Source organism: Diabrotica virgifera, chromosome 8 (genome assembly GCF_917563875.1).
Source record: "Diabrotica virgifera virgifera chromosome 8, PGI_DIABVI_V3a".
NCBI lineage: Eukaryota > Metazoa > Arthropoda > Insecta > Coleoptera > Chrysomelidae > Diabrotica > Diabrotica virgifera.
The window spans coordinates 186,729,102-186,749,603 of record NC_065450.1 but is presented as its reverse complement, the minus strand read 5'-3'; the positions used below and the strand labels follow the sequence as shown (position 1 = coordinate 186,749,603).

The window sequence follows — 20,502 nt, the reverse complement described above, 5'->3', positions numbered from 1 at the left end:
GAAAATTATTTCTAAAAAAGGCAATAAATTCGTTTTGTATTTGTGGTGACATATAAGTGATTGAAATTTTGCCACATATTTTAGATCTTACAAGATGTTCACGAAGTACAGGATCGTATAGACGTTTCCCACAAGGTAGTATAGACGTTGTTGCCAGTCGCTACAAAATATCATTCATATTACAAATTATAAAAGTAACGAAAAATTCCTTGCTCCTTTCAATCGGTTCGAAATTGTAGTTGCGATAAAAATATAAAATGGTCCAAATATTTACCAAATACTTTTATTATTTACTGTTAAATTTTGCCGCCCCCTAAAAAGTGCCGCCCGGGGCGGGCCGCCCCTGCCGCCCCCACTACGCTACGCCACTGCTCTCACGTCTCTTGTAGAATGAGCGACTCCACTTAGATTATCACCAAAGGCCAACAATGCTTTTGATCCTCGATTCGGTAATCCCCCTGCCAGCGCATATATTTTACTTATTACATATATTCTACGGCCAAATTGAATAGCAACGGTGATAAAGGGTCCCCTGGTCTAGTTCTGATGTTACAATAATTGTAACTAACAAAATAAAAGACTAATTATTAGTCTTTTATATTTGTTGTCAGTGATTTATGAGATTTTAAAACACACAAATTTAAAGTAATTCAGGTAAATTTATTGGGAGCCACAAATAATTCTTCAAAGAGCCACATGTGGCTCACGAGCCACAGTTTGGCCACCCCTGATATACACTATTACGCTACAAACCGTCATTGATTTCGGTAGCTATTAAATTATAATTTATTTTTAACTTCACTAATCTGTTTAGCGGATGAAAATTATTTTACGTCAGACTGTACAGAGTAACAATTTACACAGTCTATATATAAAATAATAAAAAAAATACAATAAACAAAAAGACAGATATACAAAATATTATCATAATTTATTGCAATCTTTTTTAATTTATGTACCATTTCGGTCTAATGCTGTTCGGTCTAGTGCGGTTTCGGTAAAGTGCTTTTCGGTGCAATGAGTTCGGTCTACTGCTTTTGGTCTAATGATTTCGGTCTAATTGTCGTGTACCAATAACGACACAGGTGCCATATCTAGATTTTGAGATATTTAAACTATATGACATTATTACACAATAAAGACAACGGCTATAGGAATGTTTTAGGCCAAAAAACGATTTTCCATTTTTTTAGGGTTTACGGTAAAATAGCCTCAAAATAGAATCAAAAAGTTTTTAATCAGAAATTTCCAATTCGTCTAAATATCATTTACGTTAAAATGTACTTATTATGAACTAGTTTATTAATGCATTCTAAGCATAAAACTTTTGGTGGAATTATATTTCAAAACTTGAGTAGGACTTCTTAATATTATTTTCTCGATCTGTATTCAAAACATGCAAATGTCTTTGACAAAGAATCCATGTTTATTTATGTGTAATATTTAAATCCCTGGACAAAAGTGTTGCCTGTGATTTTCTAGGTATATAAGGGACAAATCTGAAAAAGTAAGATCAGCCTCTCCCTATCTTTCAGCACAGCAAGCCAGATCTACGTATCTGTTTCCAAGAAACGGTTTAGTAATGAATCAAAACAACAGGTAAGTTTTTTTGTTTATTTTTTTTTTTTAATAAACTGAGAGTGTTAAGTTAGTGCCATAATGACGCAATTTTCCGACAAAATTGAATGGGAAAATAAAAGTGTTTTAATAGTTATTTATGATATAAGTGTTAAAAGTACCATTTTTACAGCACGCATGTGAAATTTTGCAGAATGAGCGAAGCGAATTCTGCAATTTACATGAGTGCCTTAAAAATGTACTTTTTAACACGTATATCATACAATATGTTTTCTACAAACGTTATAAATTTGTAAAATACAATAGTTTTGTTAATTGCTGAAACCATAAAACCTATGACCCGTAAAAGGTAGACTGGTTATCTACACTCGAGGGGAATGTCTAAAAATTCTTAGCGAAAATACCATTCCGTTACATAAACTTGTTTTTTCTACAAATGTGTTAAAATGCAATAATACAGTTTAAATTAAATTTTAAAAAACCTTTTAAACCACCTTTTTCAAAATGCGCATGTTGTACTATTAATATTAATGTTAATAAAATAAATGAAATATAAATATTTTGACGTTTCACAATTTGACAATTCACTTTTAACTGCAGTGCCTTAAAAATTTTAAAGCACTAGTGCTTTAAAGTAGCATTTTTAACGATCCTATGGAGTGCTAAAAATTGAATTTTTAACACGGTTGTAGAAAAAAGCTTTTTTAATCATAATTTATTTAACAATCAGAATATTCATTCTATAAGTTAAAATTTTGACTTATGAGCTGGGTTCCCCATTGGCGTGAAGAAATTCCATTTGTGCGTCTCATGTTTCTCGTGGTGTTTATGGTGGTGTTTATGGTGGTAGGTGGTACCTATTTCTATAACATCTGGGATGAATGGAACCTTTAGATCTTTTTTTGGTATTATTTTATGTGCTATTAGATTGAAAACTTAATCTTTTGCTAGCAGTTGCCGCTAGGGCATCCCTGCCATTTCGTTCGTTGCAATCCGTAACTGCACGCCGGGGTTTGTCCTGGTTGGGTCAGAGAGAGCAGCATATGAGCCTCCTGATGAGAGACTAATAAATTTCGAAACCGGTAGAGGTGCTTGCTGCACTCTCTGATTGAACTAGAATATAATGCGGCTGTAGTTTCGTATTGCAACGACATTGAAAATGGTTATTCATTTTTGACTTTCTTTTTTGTTTTGTTTTCTGGCCTTGGTTTAGAACGTTTAGATCTTGATGTATTCTTACATTCGACACACACCAAGGTGCGTTTGTGATCATACTGATCATACGTAGTATTTTTGACTGGATTCTTTGGATGATAGCAATATTAGATTTCCTTGCACATCCTCAGACTTCGATACCATACATTCATATTGGTTTAATGGTGTTGAGTATCAGTAGATTGTTTTCCAAGCTTCATTTTGATTTTATTCCTATTAACCAGTAGAATTATTTTACTTTAATATCGATTTGTTTTCTCATCTTTCTTATGGGCACTTTTCAAGTAAGTTTAGAGTCTAGATGTATGCTGAGGTATTTGGAGGAGTTGTTTTTAGGAATAAGTTTGTTATTTATGTATAGTGATCGACACTGATCTTCTCTTGTAGTAAAGTCGACGTGAATGGATTTAGCCTCATTTATTTTGATTTTCCATTTTTTACCCAATTTTTTAGTTTTATTAAGTCATTTTGTAGGATGTTAGATGCTTCTACTGGATCGTGGTGAATTGCTAAGATGACGGTGTCGCCAGCAAAGGTTCCTATAAGAGTGTGTGCAAACGTAGGAATGGACACTGCCTTGTGGGACTCCGGTCTTGATTAGGAATTTTTGCGAATATTCATCATTCACGTTTACAACAAACTATCTGTCATGAAGGTATGATTCAAGCAGTTGATAGATGGAGAGTGAAAAGATTTTTGATATTTTGTCCATCATGCCAAACCTTCTCAAAAACTTGGCTAACATCAAAGAATACTGAGGGACAGCATTGCTTTTGTTCTATTGCTAAATTCATTGAGTGTGTTATCCTGTGTATTTACTGAACTGTTGAGTGGCTTTGTTGAAAAACAAATTGTTGTGTTGGAATCCAGGACCAGGAATACTTTCCCAGGAAGGTCATCTGGTCCGACTGCTTTTCTTTTCTCTATTTTTTGAAGCGCTTGAGCCATTTCCTCGTTTGTTATTTTGATGACCATTGCTGTTACTGTCTCTGTTAACTCGTCATAAATAAACTGTGAAAGTACTTTCTTCATTTTTTTCACACCCTTTTCGTACATTTGTATTTTATTATTTTCATCTCGGATACATCTAATCTGAATAAAATCTTTTGCTTTCTTTGCTCTTTCTTTAGCTATTTTGTTACACTGTTTTACTTATAGGCCTGGATCCAGCGTACCAAAAAAAAGTTGACTAATAGCAAGCTGAAAATTTCTGAAAGACAGAATCCAATCAGCAAATCGCTGTCTATTCGCACTGAATAAACTTATAAAATCAAAAAATCTTACAAGTTCCAAGATCAAAATCTATAAATCCATCGTCACACCTGTACTAACATATAGATGAGAAACGTGACCATGACCAAATCAAACGAAGAAAAGCTCAGACATTTTGAACGAAAAACACTTAGAAAAATTTTCAGACCTCACCACGACATTAACACAAACCAGTATAGGATCAGAACCAACATCTAATTAAAAGCACTCTACAATGACACCGATATTGTCCATGAAATTAAATCACTGCGACTAAGATGGGCAGGCTACGTGCACAGACTTCATAACGAGAGACTTGTAAAACTGGTATAGGAAGAGATTCCTACAGGCAAAAGACCACTCGGACGTCCCAGAATGCGATGGAGAGATAACATCCAATCAGATCTCCGAAAAATTAACATTCCATTTGACCCTATGTTGATGGAAGACCGAACAAATTGGAAGAAAGTTGTACAGTCAGCCAGGACCCATCCAGGGTTGTAGCGCTACGTGATGATGAAGCTGTAAATTTGGATATAGCTTAACGGTGTCTAGTCGGACAAACTTTGATATATGGAAACACTGGAACAGGGGAAGTTCTAATTGTGAAACGTGATTTTAATTGTGGAACGTGTCATCCTGACAAGTTTATAATTGTGAGAACTAGCAGGTTTATTCAATAGAAAACTTTATATAAAATATAAAAAAATGTTTGTCCGAAAAATATGTTGGGCAAGTCCGACACGTAGAACATGTAAAATGACAGGAATTATGTTGATGATAAATAGCAGCTGATTTTTGCATGATAGTGTAATGAAAGGGTCACAAATCAATTGGAAGTTCTGTCCGACAAAATACATGGGAAGGTTTCGTAGTGTTACGTTCGAAACCTGTAACCTGTTCCACAATTAAAACTTCACCTGTTTCAGTGTTCCCGTACATCAGAGTTTGTCCGACTAGACACCGTTAAGCTATTAACAAATTTTCAGTTTGCTATTAATAAACTTTTTTTGGTACGCGGGGATCCAAGCCTATTATTAATATGTATTATTTTTTAGAAAAAGTAATTTTTACCCAATAATTTGTTGCTTACTGATAACGTGGTTATTCATATATACAAGTAACGCCCAACTCACATTCTCGAAGGGCTGGAAGATTGGAAAACGAACCGAAGATGAACCGGATTCCCAAATCAAAATATCAGCAAATGCGATTTGTCATTTCCTTGTGGTAAGATTTATTTGTATAATATATCTGGTGTTTCAATTCGAATAATTAACTCATAGGCGCGCTAAATGGGAGCAATAGAAAACAATTTTATTATAAGTAAATAAATATTTATAAAAATAAACCAATATAGATAAAAATTTTATTAAAAGCGCGTATTTTGGTTTTTATACAATTTTAAAATTTAAATTTTAAATTATTGATGATATTTCTAGAATAAAAAATCCTTCTAAAACTTTATACATATACTCGCATTAGAATTCGAAATATTTTTACGTAAGATATACTTACCTACAAAACTCACAATTCTTAATAATAATCGACAACTTAATTCTATTGTACAAAAATATAATAAATTAATTATAAACAAACACTACTTCCCTATGAATCAACACCAACACTAACGAATTCCAATATCTTAGAAAATAATACACTACTGCACTGAACAGATATCGATATAGGTAACAGAACAGGTTAAGAGAATCGTACTATGTATTACACTTATAAAACCGACGCAGGTTTGCGAAAATGACAGTGACTATTTTTCTATATTGCCTAATCAGTTATTAGTTATAATATTTTCGATTTCTTTTTATAGATAATCAATTTTAGTAGGATCAATGTAAGACAAGATCTAGCCATGGGAAAAAAAGTTTATTTGAAGAAAGTGTATTTTTTTGTTCTTCTTAATGACAGCACAGGCTCGTTTTGTAATATTTTATTTAATTATAGAGTAATGTCCACATACTAACATATTTCTCAAATTGGGTTCTGTACAGCCATTCTTTACTATATTACTAATAGGTGTGCGAAATATCTCAACAAAATATTCAACATTACAGCTGCAATCGTGGACTGCGTTTTCTGTTTTGATGACGCGTTGATGTAGCCTCTTAATACCTGACAGGAGTAAGGTACAACTTTCATGTTGAAGCTGAAGCTATAAAAATAGTACAATGGTTTGTTAAAACATAAAAATAGTTCTATCAGCAAATATGTATATTTTTTAACACGTTCAATGCTACTCTTATATTAGTAACATTGCTGCCGGCCTGATACATATTTTTGAAATTTTTGGCTCCCCGTTATTGTTAATATGTGTGTTATTATAAGAGTTAAAAACAAACCAAAATAAGTACACACATTACCACAAGTGCTATTAATCCTACGATACACATACTAAAAGTGCTAGCATATAGCTAAACATTATATTCGATATGGTATATGACGCACCGGTGCGTCATCCGTCCCTCTACAAGAAATAGTATGACGCACCGGTGCGTCATCAGCACTGAACGTGTTAATGTTCTTCATTGAAGCACCTTAGACATAACATAGGTTTTCGCATCACAATCCTCAGAACTTTTCTCTATTGGCCAATGTCTTTGCGAGTTCCAGTCAGAATTTAAGGATAAGTAACTTGTCCCATTTTTCACGTTTGATTTATTTACCAACCAAGCCTTAACTACTGAGATATTAAAATATTAATGCCACTGACACTGACCGGTATAGTAGAAACGGAACTTTGCCAGAATGTGCAAAAAGTGGTCATATCAATGTTTGGTATAAATGTTTAAGAAATTCGATACGCCGCCTTTAAAGATAAGAGCTTGCCGATATTTTAACATCCCATTAATCATGTAGATTAGTCATTAGTAGTCAACTTGCATATTAGTACAGTTAAAATTATTAGAGGATAAAATATTAAGCAAGAGAAATTTAATTTTTTTTCTACCAATGAATTTTGTTATATTCGGTTTAAATTTTCTAGCGAATTTCCGAGCCGATTATACCACTTTGGCGTTTTGGGCTTCTTTCAAATCACTCCCATGTTCCCGCACTCAAGTTTTTTAAACATTTATTCCAGCAATATTCTAAACGGTATTGAGCGGATATAATACTACACAGAAACAGATACTATTTATAACAGATACAACTGTGCACATTTTTTTGTTATTTAAAGATTTTTTTTTAAGTTATACTTCTTTACGGGCGTAATGACGGTGAAATTTTATATGGGAAAACCTAGCGACCGGGCGCATGCGCATTATAACTTTGTTCTGATTGGATGTTCAAATGACATGACAAAAATTATCCAATATGGCAGCTGTGGCACAGCTGTGGGACTGCGTTTGGTTATAATGTATGCTTGTTGCGTTTTAAAATTTGTAGGAAGAGAAACAACAAACAAAAAGTTAGTTAATGGTTATACTGCCTTTTTAAATAGTTTTCATATTATATTTTTGGACTTATTTACATAGAAGAGATGATTGTTTCATGCCAATGTGAAAGCTCATCAAACTGTGCCTAGTATGAGTGCCGCAGATCTCGCTTATTCAAAGCTAAAGAATCTTTCACTGGTAAGTGTTTTATAAATAGTTGATCAAATTTTGTTATGATATTTGAACATAGCCACTTTGCACGACGCAAGTGATTGCGAAATTTATTAGTCGTTATACGGGCTCCGATACCTACCTTGAACCTACCAAAATACATAAGTAGTATGTAATACTTTTATTTACATAATTTATATTTATATTTACATAATATATTGTCTTCTTACTCTATGTTTTGTTATATTTTTTCAATTCTAAATCATTTCAATTCAAAATCAAAATAATTTAATTTACATAAGTTAAAAATGTCAAAAGGTTAATCTGTTTAGTTAGACGATCTTCGCACATAATGACAAGCTGTCTCTGTGGCGCAGTTTTAATGCGAGAGAATCCCAATACAACGCAAATACCAGCCGCGTGGTAAGTTGGTTCGAATTCCAATAGAAACTTTTATTTTCTTATTTTTTTTTATACATTTTATGATTGTAAGTATATTTATTATATAATTTTATTTTCAGAAAATACGTATTTAGTTAAAAAATTTTCCGACAATTAATGTTCAGAAATCATTTGTGGCATTTTTAGTGTGTTTGTGTGTGTTTTATTTTTTTATTATTTTAATTTTTGGCACTGTTTTAATAAAAATGTTTGAGAAGTAGTAAGTATAAATTAATTTAATATTTAAATAAAATATAAATAAAAAGTATATTAATTTCGTTTATAATCATATAATCATATAATAGAAGTATAACTTCTTACGTGCGTACAAAGTACACACACATTCTTTTATTTGTTATTACAACCCTCTATTTTGCCTTTAAGGATCAATTGTAGTATTCTATATCGATTTCCCCTCACTATATATCCCAGATAAGACAGCTTCTGGTGTTTAACAATCTATAGCAGTTCTCAATGTTTGTTGATCCTCCTTAGTACTTCCTCATTAGTATTTCTTGCTGTCCAAGTTATCTTCAGCATCCGCCTATGAATCCATATTTTCAATGCTTCAATTCTGTGCATGGTCGATACTTTTAGTATTCACACTTCTGCGCCATACAAAATTACAGACCAATCACATCACTTAACCATTCTTTGTCTCAGTTCTAAACTTTTCAACTTGGACTCTAGGTAATTGAAGCTCTGAATCTGGTTGAGAGTTACAATTAAAAACTAAAAATTTGGTTTTGTTTGAGGTTATGTATTTTAATGCCAATTTCCTCTCCTACTTCGTGAATACGATCAAGCAGAATTTAGGCTATTGATTATGTATTTTAGAAAGCAGGGGCGTAACAGAGGCCCCCGCAGCGTGAAGCTTGCGGGGGGGGGGCCCAATCGCTTAGGGGCCCCATCTTGTCATCTGATATTATGTAAAAATCTGTTATTGTTATATTATTTTACGTTGTGTGTTTAAAATTAAAAACGTAAATTTCTAAATCGACGTTTTTGCCAAGTGAATCATCTCATAATATCTAGAAACTTAATCCCTTCCGGCCACCGAAATTTTATGGTAACGACAATAAACTATAATGCTTTGTACGTGACTATTGAAAGATTTAAGAATTGCAATTTGCCAAAATGTGTTTTCTCTTTAATCTTTACCTACGTTTAGTATTTCGATACAATTATCCAGAGGCGTAACAGAAGCCCCCGCAGCATGAAGCCCCAATATGTCAAGGGCCCATCTTGTCTAATATTATGTAAAAATGTGTTTTTTTTATTATTTGCATACATACGTTTTTTAAGCACTGCAGTATTGAAAATGAAGTTGTGTATACGAAATAACAAAATTGTAGATATATTCGCTGATAGATAGTAGATAGTGCACGAAGAAAGTTGTTCATCTCATAGAATAATACTAATGTAATCATTTAGTAATTTGTGTTCTATTTTATTCTATACCAATAAAGATGAAAAATGTAAGTCGTCATAAACAATGCATGAATACACCAATAGCTTAGTAAATGACAGCTTTTGGAGTGAAATTATCAGCGTCACGACGGACGTATTTGCTTGACAATTTGGATTTAGGTTCTAGTTACACTCCACTGCAAAGTTGTGATTTATGCCGTTGGTTGCTTTTATTTCGGGAGGTGACACCCTCCCTGGGGTGAAAAACATACGTTTAAAATAAGTCCGGAAATGTATAAATTGACTAATTATAGGCAACTTTTGTTCTGCTATAGAGTTTCTCTATCTATGCTAATACTTTTCAAGTCATTTGCGAGTGAAAATGTTTATTAAAAAAAACAACGTTTTTAGACAAGTTTTTTGCAAATAACTCAAAAATAAGTATTTATCGAATTAAATATTAGATTTCGAAAAAATACTTGTAAAAATTTGTAGCTTATAAGATTCAGAAAATGGTGTACTTATTCATGAAGTCTATCGACACAGTAAAAACACAGTTGAAGCTCATGAAAAATTATTCTTATTTGTCAAATTCCAAATCGAATATTTCAACCTGAAATAACCAAAAAATGAAGCAATTTTCGGGAAAAATGCTTAAAATTTTTTTAAATGTTTCAAAAAAAAGCTTTATTTTTTATTTTTTATAAAAGTTTCTAGCACCAGAACTATACGAGTTACGCTCAAAATTTGGCCCCTTTTTTGGTAAAAAAATCGTGAAAATCTGCCCCTATTTCGCACCCCAAATCAAATTTATCATTAGCGCTTTACCATTTACTTTAAATATTTATTGTTTATATGATCTGTAAGTTTGACCGGTTCAAAGTTCTTATTTTTGAAAAAATTTAAAAAAGTTTTTTTATTTTGGAAAAATGCCTTTTTTTCAAAATAACTTAAAAAGTATTAGTGAAACGAAAAATCTCAAAGGGTAAAGAAATGTAGGTAGGTCTTGCTTTTATAAATATTTTGGCTTTATTTTGTTTTTCTGTAAGAAAAAAATTGGTTAAGACATGGCTGTTTAAAATTTGCATATACTCGTGATTAGTGACTCGTTCAAGCCCTTAAACTAGAACCCTTTTAAAAATAAGCACTTTGAAGCAGTGAAACTTACAGGTGATATAAAAAGTTAGGTAATTTGTAAGGCGATAATGATTAGTTTCATTTAGGGTGCTAAATAGGGGGAGATTTTCACAATTTTTTACCAAAAAATGGGATTAACTGTATTTTGAGCGTAACTGGCTTAGTTTTGATGCTAGAAACTTTTGTAAAAAATAAAACTTCTTTTAAACACTTCAAATAAAGTTCTAGAGTTGTAAACAGAATTTCATTTTTTGGTTATTTCACGTTGAAATATTCGATTTGGAATTTGACGAATAAGAAAAACTTTTCATGAGCTACAAGTTTTCTTTTACTGAGTCGATAGACTTCATTTTTGTTTCACTTTTTTATAAGCTAGATACATTTTTTCTAACAATATTCTTTTCGATCGACTACTTACTTTTTGAACTATTTGCGAAAAATCGCTTAAAAACGCGGTTTTTTTTGTTGAACAATAAACATGTTTACTCATAAATAACTCGAAAAGTCTTGAGTTGACCACTTCGGTGGTGACACTGAAAATTACACGGTATCGTCATATTTTACGTTGATTTACTGGGCTGTAACATATATAGGTATTTGTTACACATGTCGCATTGGGTAATTTTTTAAAGGGGGCCCCATTTCCAATTCTGCGGGGGGGGCCCGACGGAGTTTGTTACGCCACTGTTAGAAAGGAACTACAACGTTAACGGGGTTTTATTATTTCATATAGTCAATGGACCTCTAAATATGAAAAACCTGCGGAGTGCTACCATTTAAAGGGGTGCGTTTTTGAGAAAGGGGTGAATTAGTCCCTAGGCACAGGGCGAATTAGGGTGAGTTCTATGCACTTTTGGTACAAACACGTCTACAGGAAAATTGTTCCAGGGTAAATTTACTATCGAATGATCACATTTTAAAGTCAAAAATATTTTGTTTACAAAACTATAATCAAAAGAAAAGTAAGAATAAAACACGAAAGTTTTTATCCCAAAACTTTTTTCAATAGGGATATAGCTATAGGCATTGCTTCACAGGAAAAAAAACTTCCATCCTTTTTCTTTAAAGTGACATTTAGTATAAGTACCTATGATTTATAGTTTCCAAATTATGATTTTTCAAAGTTCGCCACTCACAGCGCTTTTGGGACATTTTCCTTGTTACTTCGCAAACATTGTTCTGTAACTTTTTTCTACGCAGCTTAGGGTATATGCAATGTTACATTTAATAGGAATAAAAGTCAATTATCTATAAAATGGTCTATTGTAAAAGGCTGTATGACTATTTTTAAGCAAGATATGGTTATTCAAAATTTTATGCTTTTAATGATTTTTGATATATTTTACGATTATTCTTAAATTTCTCATTATAACTTTTTTTTATTGTATATTTAGGTATATACATTGTTCAATAAAAAAGAAAGCTTATTTTATTTACTTTAAAATGGTGTATTGAAAAAAATTGTAGGACTATTTTTAAACAATATATTCTTTTTCAATCAAGTATATTCAAATGGGAAATAAGCCACAATTTTACCTAAAAATGATTTTATTAACGTTTCGACGCCCAAGTCGGGTGTCGTTGTCAAAATACAAAATAATACTAAATAAATAAAAATGTTGTTGCTTAGTAAAAAATTCTTCTAATAATTTATTTAATCTGACTCATTTATATCGGCAATTCAGACACGTATTATACATTTTAAAGTAGACGACTTTAAAATGATATTGCCAATATTGATGAGTTGCGCTCCTGGGACGACTTTACTAAAATATAGTTCATTCGATTACATGAAATCAATCCCAACTCAAGAATATCCGCCACAAAAAATCATAGCATGTGATCTGTCTTTAAAAAGACAACCAAATGCAACGGTGGTACTGAAATTCTCGCGTTAGAGATTCCATAGTAAATCACGAGGGAAAACCAGGAAAAACCTCGTGATACTATCCCGACATCGTAAGTATTTGGGTTTACATTTAGTTTACTCTCAAAACTAATACAAAATTCTGACTTGATATTTTAAATTTTAAATATGTTCTAACTCGATATGTTACTGATTTACTAATTGCGGTATTTTCTTTCTATTGACTTCCTCCTTTAATATGGGTAACCACATCCTACTGCATTCTACCGAGGAATTTGCGACACAATTGGTTTCATTTAGCATAATTACAGCCGCTTCTTTGATTTTTCTCTTTTTACTATCTGCTTCTTTTAGGACTATACTTGAATCTCTCCACTGAACTCTATGTTCATTATCCCATGCGTGTTGACATATCTGAGATCTATCAAATTCTCTATTTTTTATATAAGACTGATTTTCATTTACTCTAACGTCTAATGGTCTTGACGTTTCACCTATATAAAATTGTTCGCATTCACAAGGTATTTTATAAATACAATTCTTTGTTCTTTCTTGTTCACTGTTAGGTTTAGTTTTAGATAGAATAGATCTCAATGTGTTTGTTGTTTTGAATGATGTTGATATGTTGAATTTATTTCCTATTGTTTTAAGTTTCTCGGATAGTCCTTTTACATATGGTATTGATATTTTCCTCGTATTATTTCTTGTGAATGTTGTAGGATCCCGTTCTAAGTTGTTCTGTTCCATTCGATCCAATCTTGACAATTCCTTATTTACAAACGATATGGGATAATCATTTTTTAATAAAACAGATGTTAACAATTGTTTTTCTTCTAAAAATGAATTTTCGTTACAACAAGTAATTTTGGCTCTATCATATAAGGATTTAATGATTCCCTTTTTAACGTTGATGTTATGATTTGATTTGTAATTGAGATATCTGTTGGTGTGTGTTGGTTTTCTATACACTTGAGTCTCATATCCAGTATCTTTCTTTGAGACCAAAACATCGAGGAAAGGTAGGGTGTTATTGTATTCCTTTTCCATTGTAAACTTTATTGTCTCTTCTTGATCGTTTATAATATTCAGGAACGTATCCAAAAATTCCGATCTATGAGGCCATATGGAAAACATATCATCTACATATCTCCACCATACTGTGGGTTTTAAATTTTGTTTAGAAATGATATTAGTTTCGAAATCCTCCATAAATATATTAGCCAATAATGGAGATAAAGAACAGCCCATTGCGAGACCAAAATTTTGTTTATAGAATTCATTATTTAATTGAAAATAGGTATTATTAGTACATAATGTCAATAACTCCATTATAGCTGATACATTTAGTCTTGTCCTAGTTGCTAATGTATTATCATTTTCTAATTTCGTTTTGATTATGTTTAAAGTTTTATCTAATGGTACATTTGTAAATAAACTGTTTATGTCAAAACTTACTAAAATATTATTTGGATTAAATTCAATATTTGATAATTTGTTTAAAAAATGTTGTGTATTTTTTATAAATGTGTCATTATTATTTGCAAATGGTTTTATAATATTTAATAAAAATTTTGATAGTTCACTACAAGGAGAATTGATGGTACTACAAATAGGTCTAAGTGGAATATTTGCTTTGTGAATTTTCGGTACTCCATAAAAATGTGGTGTCTTACTGTAATGAGGTGTCATTAATTTTCTTTGATAGTACGTTAGGTCATTTTTAAATTTGAATAAAGTTCTATAGATTTTGTTTTCCAGTGTCTTTGTTGGATCCTTCGTTAATTTGGTATAAGGTCCATTTGTAATTAGATCTGTAATTTTGTCCTCGTATTGTACTTTATCCATTATTACAGTTGCATTTCCTTTATCCGCTGGTAGGATTGTTATGGAGTCATCATTTTTTAAAGTTTTTAAAGCTTTCATTTCCTCTTTGCTGATGTTCTGTTCAATTTTATTAGATTTTTCCAATTCAAGTTTGCATAGTACCCTATATTGTTCTTTTTCATGAGTTGGTAAACACTGGGATATTTTTTCCACTGCGCTAATTATGTCTAATTTTGGAATAGATGGATGAGTGACAGCATAGTTTAAACCTTTTGACAATACCAAATTTTCCGTTGCATTTAAATGTCTATTTGATAGATTGACAACTGTCGCTAATATGTCATTATTTCTATTTAGGTTATCAAAAGTGTGTATACTATTTTGTTCTAAAAGAACATTAAATTTATTTAAATGTATATTTCTTTGTTTCTGATATGAATTTTGATAAATTATGTGTAAACTAAAAATAATTCGATCAAAATCAGAATTTGATATCATTCCGTAAAGCAAATCTTCAATACTTACGATGTCTTGTTCAATAAAAAATAAATTTGATCTATGAAATTGTAACCTTTCCCGGATCATTGACACACTGGCTCTATGTAAAATATTTTGGAGTCTTCTGCTTGAGTATGCTGGTCGTAACCTCAAGCCTTTTGGTATTAAATTGTTGTCTCTACATCGTATTAAATTTTAAAGTCGTTATTTAGTATTATTTTGTATTTTGACAACGACACCCGACTTGGGCGTCGAAACGTTAATAAAAACATTTTTAGGTAAAATTGTGGCTTATTTCCCATTTGAATATACTTGATTATAAAAATGCCACAAGAAAATAGCTTCAGAACAACATTCTTTTTCAAAATGTGACATCTACCTAAGTTGGAACCATATGGAAAACTGTTTTATTATTAACTTTATGAAAAACAATTACTTTTTATAAAACCCTCTGCATAGTCTACAACACGATGTAATCATCAGATATAAAATTTTATCAATAGTGTACGAGGTATGTTAAAAAATATGAATTTGGCTCAAGAGTAAAATACCTTTATATTTCACAATATCGAAAAGTGTTATTAAGAAAAGTTATTTGGAATTAAAAATCGTGTTATACTATGCAATTTCTTTTTTCTAATTGATAAAATTAAAAATTCTTTTCTCAAATTACTGATACCCTTGGATATCCTACGGATATCTTGTTTAAAAATAGTCCTAGAATTTTTTGCAGTGAACCATTTTAAAGTAAAGAAAATAAGCTTTTTTTATTCCACAATGTATGTACCTAAATGTAAAAGAAAACAAGTCATAATGAGAAATTTAAAAAATAATCATTAAAAATATCAAAAATCATTATTAAAATATAAAACCTTGAAAAAGCATAACTTGCTTAAAAAGAGCCGTATAATCTTATGCAATAGACCATTTTAAAGGTAATAGACTTCTCTTTCTACTAACTGTACCATTGCATATACGTAGAAATGCCTAGAAAAAAGTTAAAGAACAATGTTTGCGAAATAATAGGGAAATGTCCCAAAAATGCTGTGAGCGGCGAACTTTGAACAATCCTATTTCGAAAACTATAAATTCTAGAGACTTTTATTAAACTTCATTTTAAAGAAGAAAGATGTAAGTTATTTTTTGCTAAAGCAAAGCAGTTATTTTTGTAAAAAAATACTTTTGACTTTAAAATGTGATAGTAAGTTTACCCTGGAACAATTTTCCTGTAGAAGTGTTTGTACCAAAAGTCCATAGAACTCACCCTAATTCACCCTGTGCCTAGGGACTAATTCACCCCTTTCTCAAAAACGCACCCATTTAAATAGTAGCACTCCGCGGTTTTTTCAAATTTAGAGCTCCATTGACCATATGAGACAATAAAATCCCGTTAACGTTGTAGTTCCTTTTAGCTCTCTTATTTTGAACATAATCAATAGTCTAATTTGGAGACCTTAAATATTTGAAATGAATAGAGGGCGTTCTAACTATACTGCGATATATGTAAATAGTTTTAATTTATATCGAGAAGCTACGGTCGTGTTGGTGTAAATTTTTCTTCCTCAGAGCCTTCTTGATAACAGGTAGACCTAGAAATAGTACTATCGGAGGATGGAGGGAGACAGATTTAAATCAAAACGAAACCGTAGATTTTCTTGTTTACCTTCAATATTATCTGACAGAATAACTGTATCGTCCGCGTATCTAATTATACGTTGTCCATATTGCTGTCTCTGAAGTGCCTTTTTAAATAACTGGTCGGAGTAAATATTGAAAAATGTTCGCGACAAAAGACAACCTGGTCTGAGTCCTCGTTGTATGGAGATTTTTTTGGTATAGTTATCTAATATATGTGTATGGCTTTAAATTACGTGTGTTTCAAACATATTTTAATATGTACAAAAAAATACTGGATCCTTTGTAAAAGGTATATCTAAAAGGCCCCAATAAGGGTTACATCAGATTAACAAAACGTTTTCGGATTAACAAATAATCCATCATCAATGTTCAAAGCCCTAAAATAATAAGTATAACCTAATGAATAAAGGAAAATGTTGTAAAAAATTGACTCAGGTTAAGAATTGCCAGAAAAATAGCGTGCATGAGTGAGCCACCAAAATGTTATGGGTAAAAACCTTTTAAATGCATTTTTTTTGGATTTTCCAATATTATTATTAACAATAGTTAGCACCATTTAAGATATTGTTACATTTAAAGGATTTTTACCATTAACATTTTGGTGGCTCACGCATGCATGCTATTGTAACTAGGCTCTCTCGCAATTCTTAACCTTACTCAACTTTTCAACATTTTTCTTTATTAATTAGGTTATACTTATTATTTTAGAGCTTTTAACACTAATGATGGATTATTTGTTAATCCGAAAACGTTTTGTTAATGTGATTTAATTCTTATTAGGGTCTTTTAAATATAACTTTTACAAAGGATCCAGTATTTTTTTGTGATTTATGGTATACAGCCAGCTATAGGAATTTTATTTTCCTCGTGGATTTTTATATTTTAATACAGCATTTTTCTTATTCTAGAGCCAAATTCGACAAATGTCTGCCTGCAACAACAACCACCCGAATAATGATTTAGAAAATATCATTAATGAACAGCTCTGACAACCGCATTAAGACTTGAATTTTGAAAAATCGCAATGATTGTACCCATGTTTCCTCCAACAAAAGTAATTGAAAGGTATCAACAGTGCTAATTTTTTAAAATAATGGCTGGATTATGTATTTTTCAAGTTTTTAAGTAGGTAATATTATATACAAACATGTTAATGTTCAAATAGGGAAATCGTACAATTGGTCCAGAGAAATAAGATTTTTCTCGTGAAACATCCCCCTCCAGGCCGAAACCAAATTTTTTAAGTTTTAATAGGCCTATATTAATAATCAGATCTGATAATTTCAGATCTGAAGAACTACAGACCTATTAGTTTGCTCTCCCATACATACAAACTATTCATGAAGATAATAACAAAACGGCTTGTGAACAAACTGGATAGTTACCAACCTTGTGAACAGGCTGGGTTCCGCTCCAGATACGGAACAAACGATCATCTACAAGTTATAAAAACGCTAATAGAAAAGTGCACAGAGTATAACAAGCCTATCTTTCTTATATTCGTGGATTATGAAAAGGCGTTCGATACTATAGATCATCATAAAATGCTTCGAGCATTGGCGGACTGCCGCATTGACTACCGATATATCGCCTTGATTAAAAGTATCTACGAAACTGGTACAGCTTGTGTTCGACTTCATGAAGATACCAAGAAATTTAGAATAGAACGTGGAATTAGACAGGGTGATACTATCTCCCCGAAATTGTTTACAGCTGTTCTTGAATATATGTTCAAGCAAATGGAAGGAGAGGATAATATGGGAATCAATATAAACGGGGAGGATCTGAACCACCTAAGATTTGCCGATGACATCGTTTTAATATCTGATAGAGTTGATAAAGCTACAAAAATGCTGCACACGCTCTATAAAGTGTCAAAAACAATTGGTCTTAAAATTAACACCTCAAAGACAAAATTTATGACCAACCTTGTAGTCAGCGATAAAATTCAGATTGGGAGTCATAGCATCGACCAAGTAATAGCTTACAAATATCTAAGACATGAGATTCGCTTAGGCCGAGATAACCAGACAACTGAAATACAAAGAAGGATAGGTCTTACATGGGCTGCCTTCGGTAGATTAAATAACATTTTCAAGTCTAATATTCCAGTTTGTTTAAAAAGAAAGGTCTTTGACCAGTGTGTTTTGCCGGTTCTTACATATGGTGCAGAAACACTAACTCTGACAAAAAGAACAATAAATAAAATAAGAGTTACACAACGCGCTATGGAAAGATCAATGTTAGGTATTACCATCAGAGATAAAGTACCAAACCTAGAAATAAGAAGAAGAACAGGAGTCACGGAGGCAGTTGAAAGAATAGCCATGGCTAAATGGGCTTGGGCAGGACATGTTGCCAGACTGACGGATGACAGATGGACCAAAAAGATTCTGGAATGGCGACCAAGGCAGGAGGCATATCGAAGCAGAGGACGACCACCGACTAGATGGACGGATGATATCAAGCGCATCACCACAAATTGGATGCAAGAAGCTCAAGATAGAAATAGGTGGAAATTTTTACGGGAGGCCTACGTTCAGCAGTGGACAAATATAGGCTAGTTGATGATGATATTAATAACCTATATGTTTCCTGCAGCCGATTTTGATGATACACATAGTTATAAACAAGTGAAAATCAAAAAACGGTAAATTTTCGTTTTTTTCGTCTATTACTAAAAAGTGAAGCATTCTAAACAAATTTGAGAATAAGAAACTCATAAATCTTATAAAAACTTCAATATTGCGTTCGCTGAATATGTCTATCCTTATTTTTTGCTTAGAAAATTGCAAAATAAGTCATACATTTTGAGATTATATAAATGTTCATAACTTATGTAAAAATTAAGTTAGAACCTTCTTATTACACTTCTTATTTTAAATTTCAAAGCGATTGGTCAAATAGTTTAAAAGTTATTTAATTTGTTTTCCCAAATTCATTTTTTTGCAACATTATAAGTCAGAAAACTATGAGGTTACAGTGATACTTCGGACAGTTTATGAAAGAAGAACATTTATACTATTAACTTAATTAAAAAAAAGACAAAAAGTAATTTTAAACAGTGTAAAATAATTTTGCAAAAACATGTCGATTTTTTGCTTACGTATAAACAATTAGAATAAGTTTTTAACCGTTACCCGGAGAAAAATTCTTTTTTCATATTTAGAAAGACTGAATTTTTATACACATTTAGAAAGAAAAACAATTGTCCTAGAACAACTAGGGACGAAGTTGACCCTCCCTTTTTTAAATTCACATGTTCTTGCAAAATAATTTTGCAATATTTAGAATTATTTTTTGTCATTTTTTTTTTAAATTAAATTAATAGTGTAAATCTTCTTCTTTTTTTAAAGTATCCAAAGTATTACTGTAACTTCATCATTTTCTGACTTAAATTGTTGCAAAAAAAATTAATTTGGGATAAACAAATTAAATGAATTTTAAACTATTTGACCGATTGCTTTGAAATTTAGGGTATGATTTAAGCACCAGAAGTCTCAGCATTCCGTGTAATAAGAAGGTTCTCAGTTAATTTTTACATAAGTGATGAATATTTATAAAAACTCAAAATTTATGATTTATTTTGCAATTTTCTAATCAACCAATAAGGATAGACATATTCAGTGAACGCCACATTGAAGTTTTTTATACGATTTATGAGTTTCTTATTCTCAAATTTGTTTAAAATGCTTAGCTTTTTTTTATTTTCATTTGTTTATAACTATGTATATCATCAAAATCGGCTGCAGGAAACATATAGCTTATTTCAAGCAGGAAACATATAGCATATAGCTCAAAGATGTTTGATGATTGGTTTCGGCCTGGAGGGGGTTGTGTCACCAACAGGATATTTTTTTTTCCTTATTTCTCTGAACTAAATTTTTTATTTAATTTCTAAGTGAGTCTATTTTTAAACTAGCACAACGACGTAACCAGGATGATCCTAAGGGGGGTTTACAACTACTTGAGAGTCTCTGGGGGCTATGGTGTTAAGCGTATAGAGCTCAAAGTACATCCCAATGGGGGGCGTTATAACCCCCAAACCCACCCTGGTTATGCCACTGAACTAGCATGTCATTT

The 20,502-nt window shown here is 31.7% G+C and overlaps 1 protein-coding gene across 1 annotated transcript; it reads left to right on the top strand.

Annotated features, from left to right (window-relative positions):
* The first annotated feature begins 1,507 nt into the window (after positions 1–1,507).
* On the top strand, positions 1,508–18,617 carry LOC126889418 (uncharacterized). Its single transcript, XM_050657709.1, has 3 exons — positions 1,508–1,599; positions 5,103–5,274; positions 17,328–18,617. Exons 1-3 carry the CDS (start codon positions 1,583–1,585, stop codon positions 17,406–17,408), a joined length of 270 nt encoding a protein of 89 aa, XP_050513666.1. The 5' UTR covers positions 1,508–1,582; the 3' UTR covers positions 17,409–18,617.
* The last annotated feature ends 1,885 nt before the right edge of the window (positions 18,618–20,502 follow it).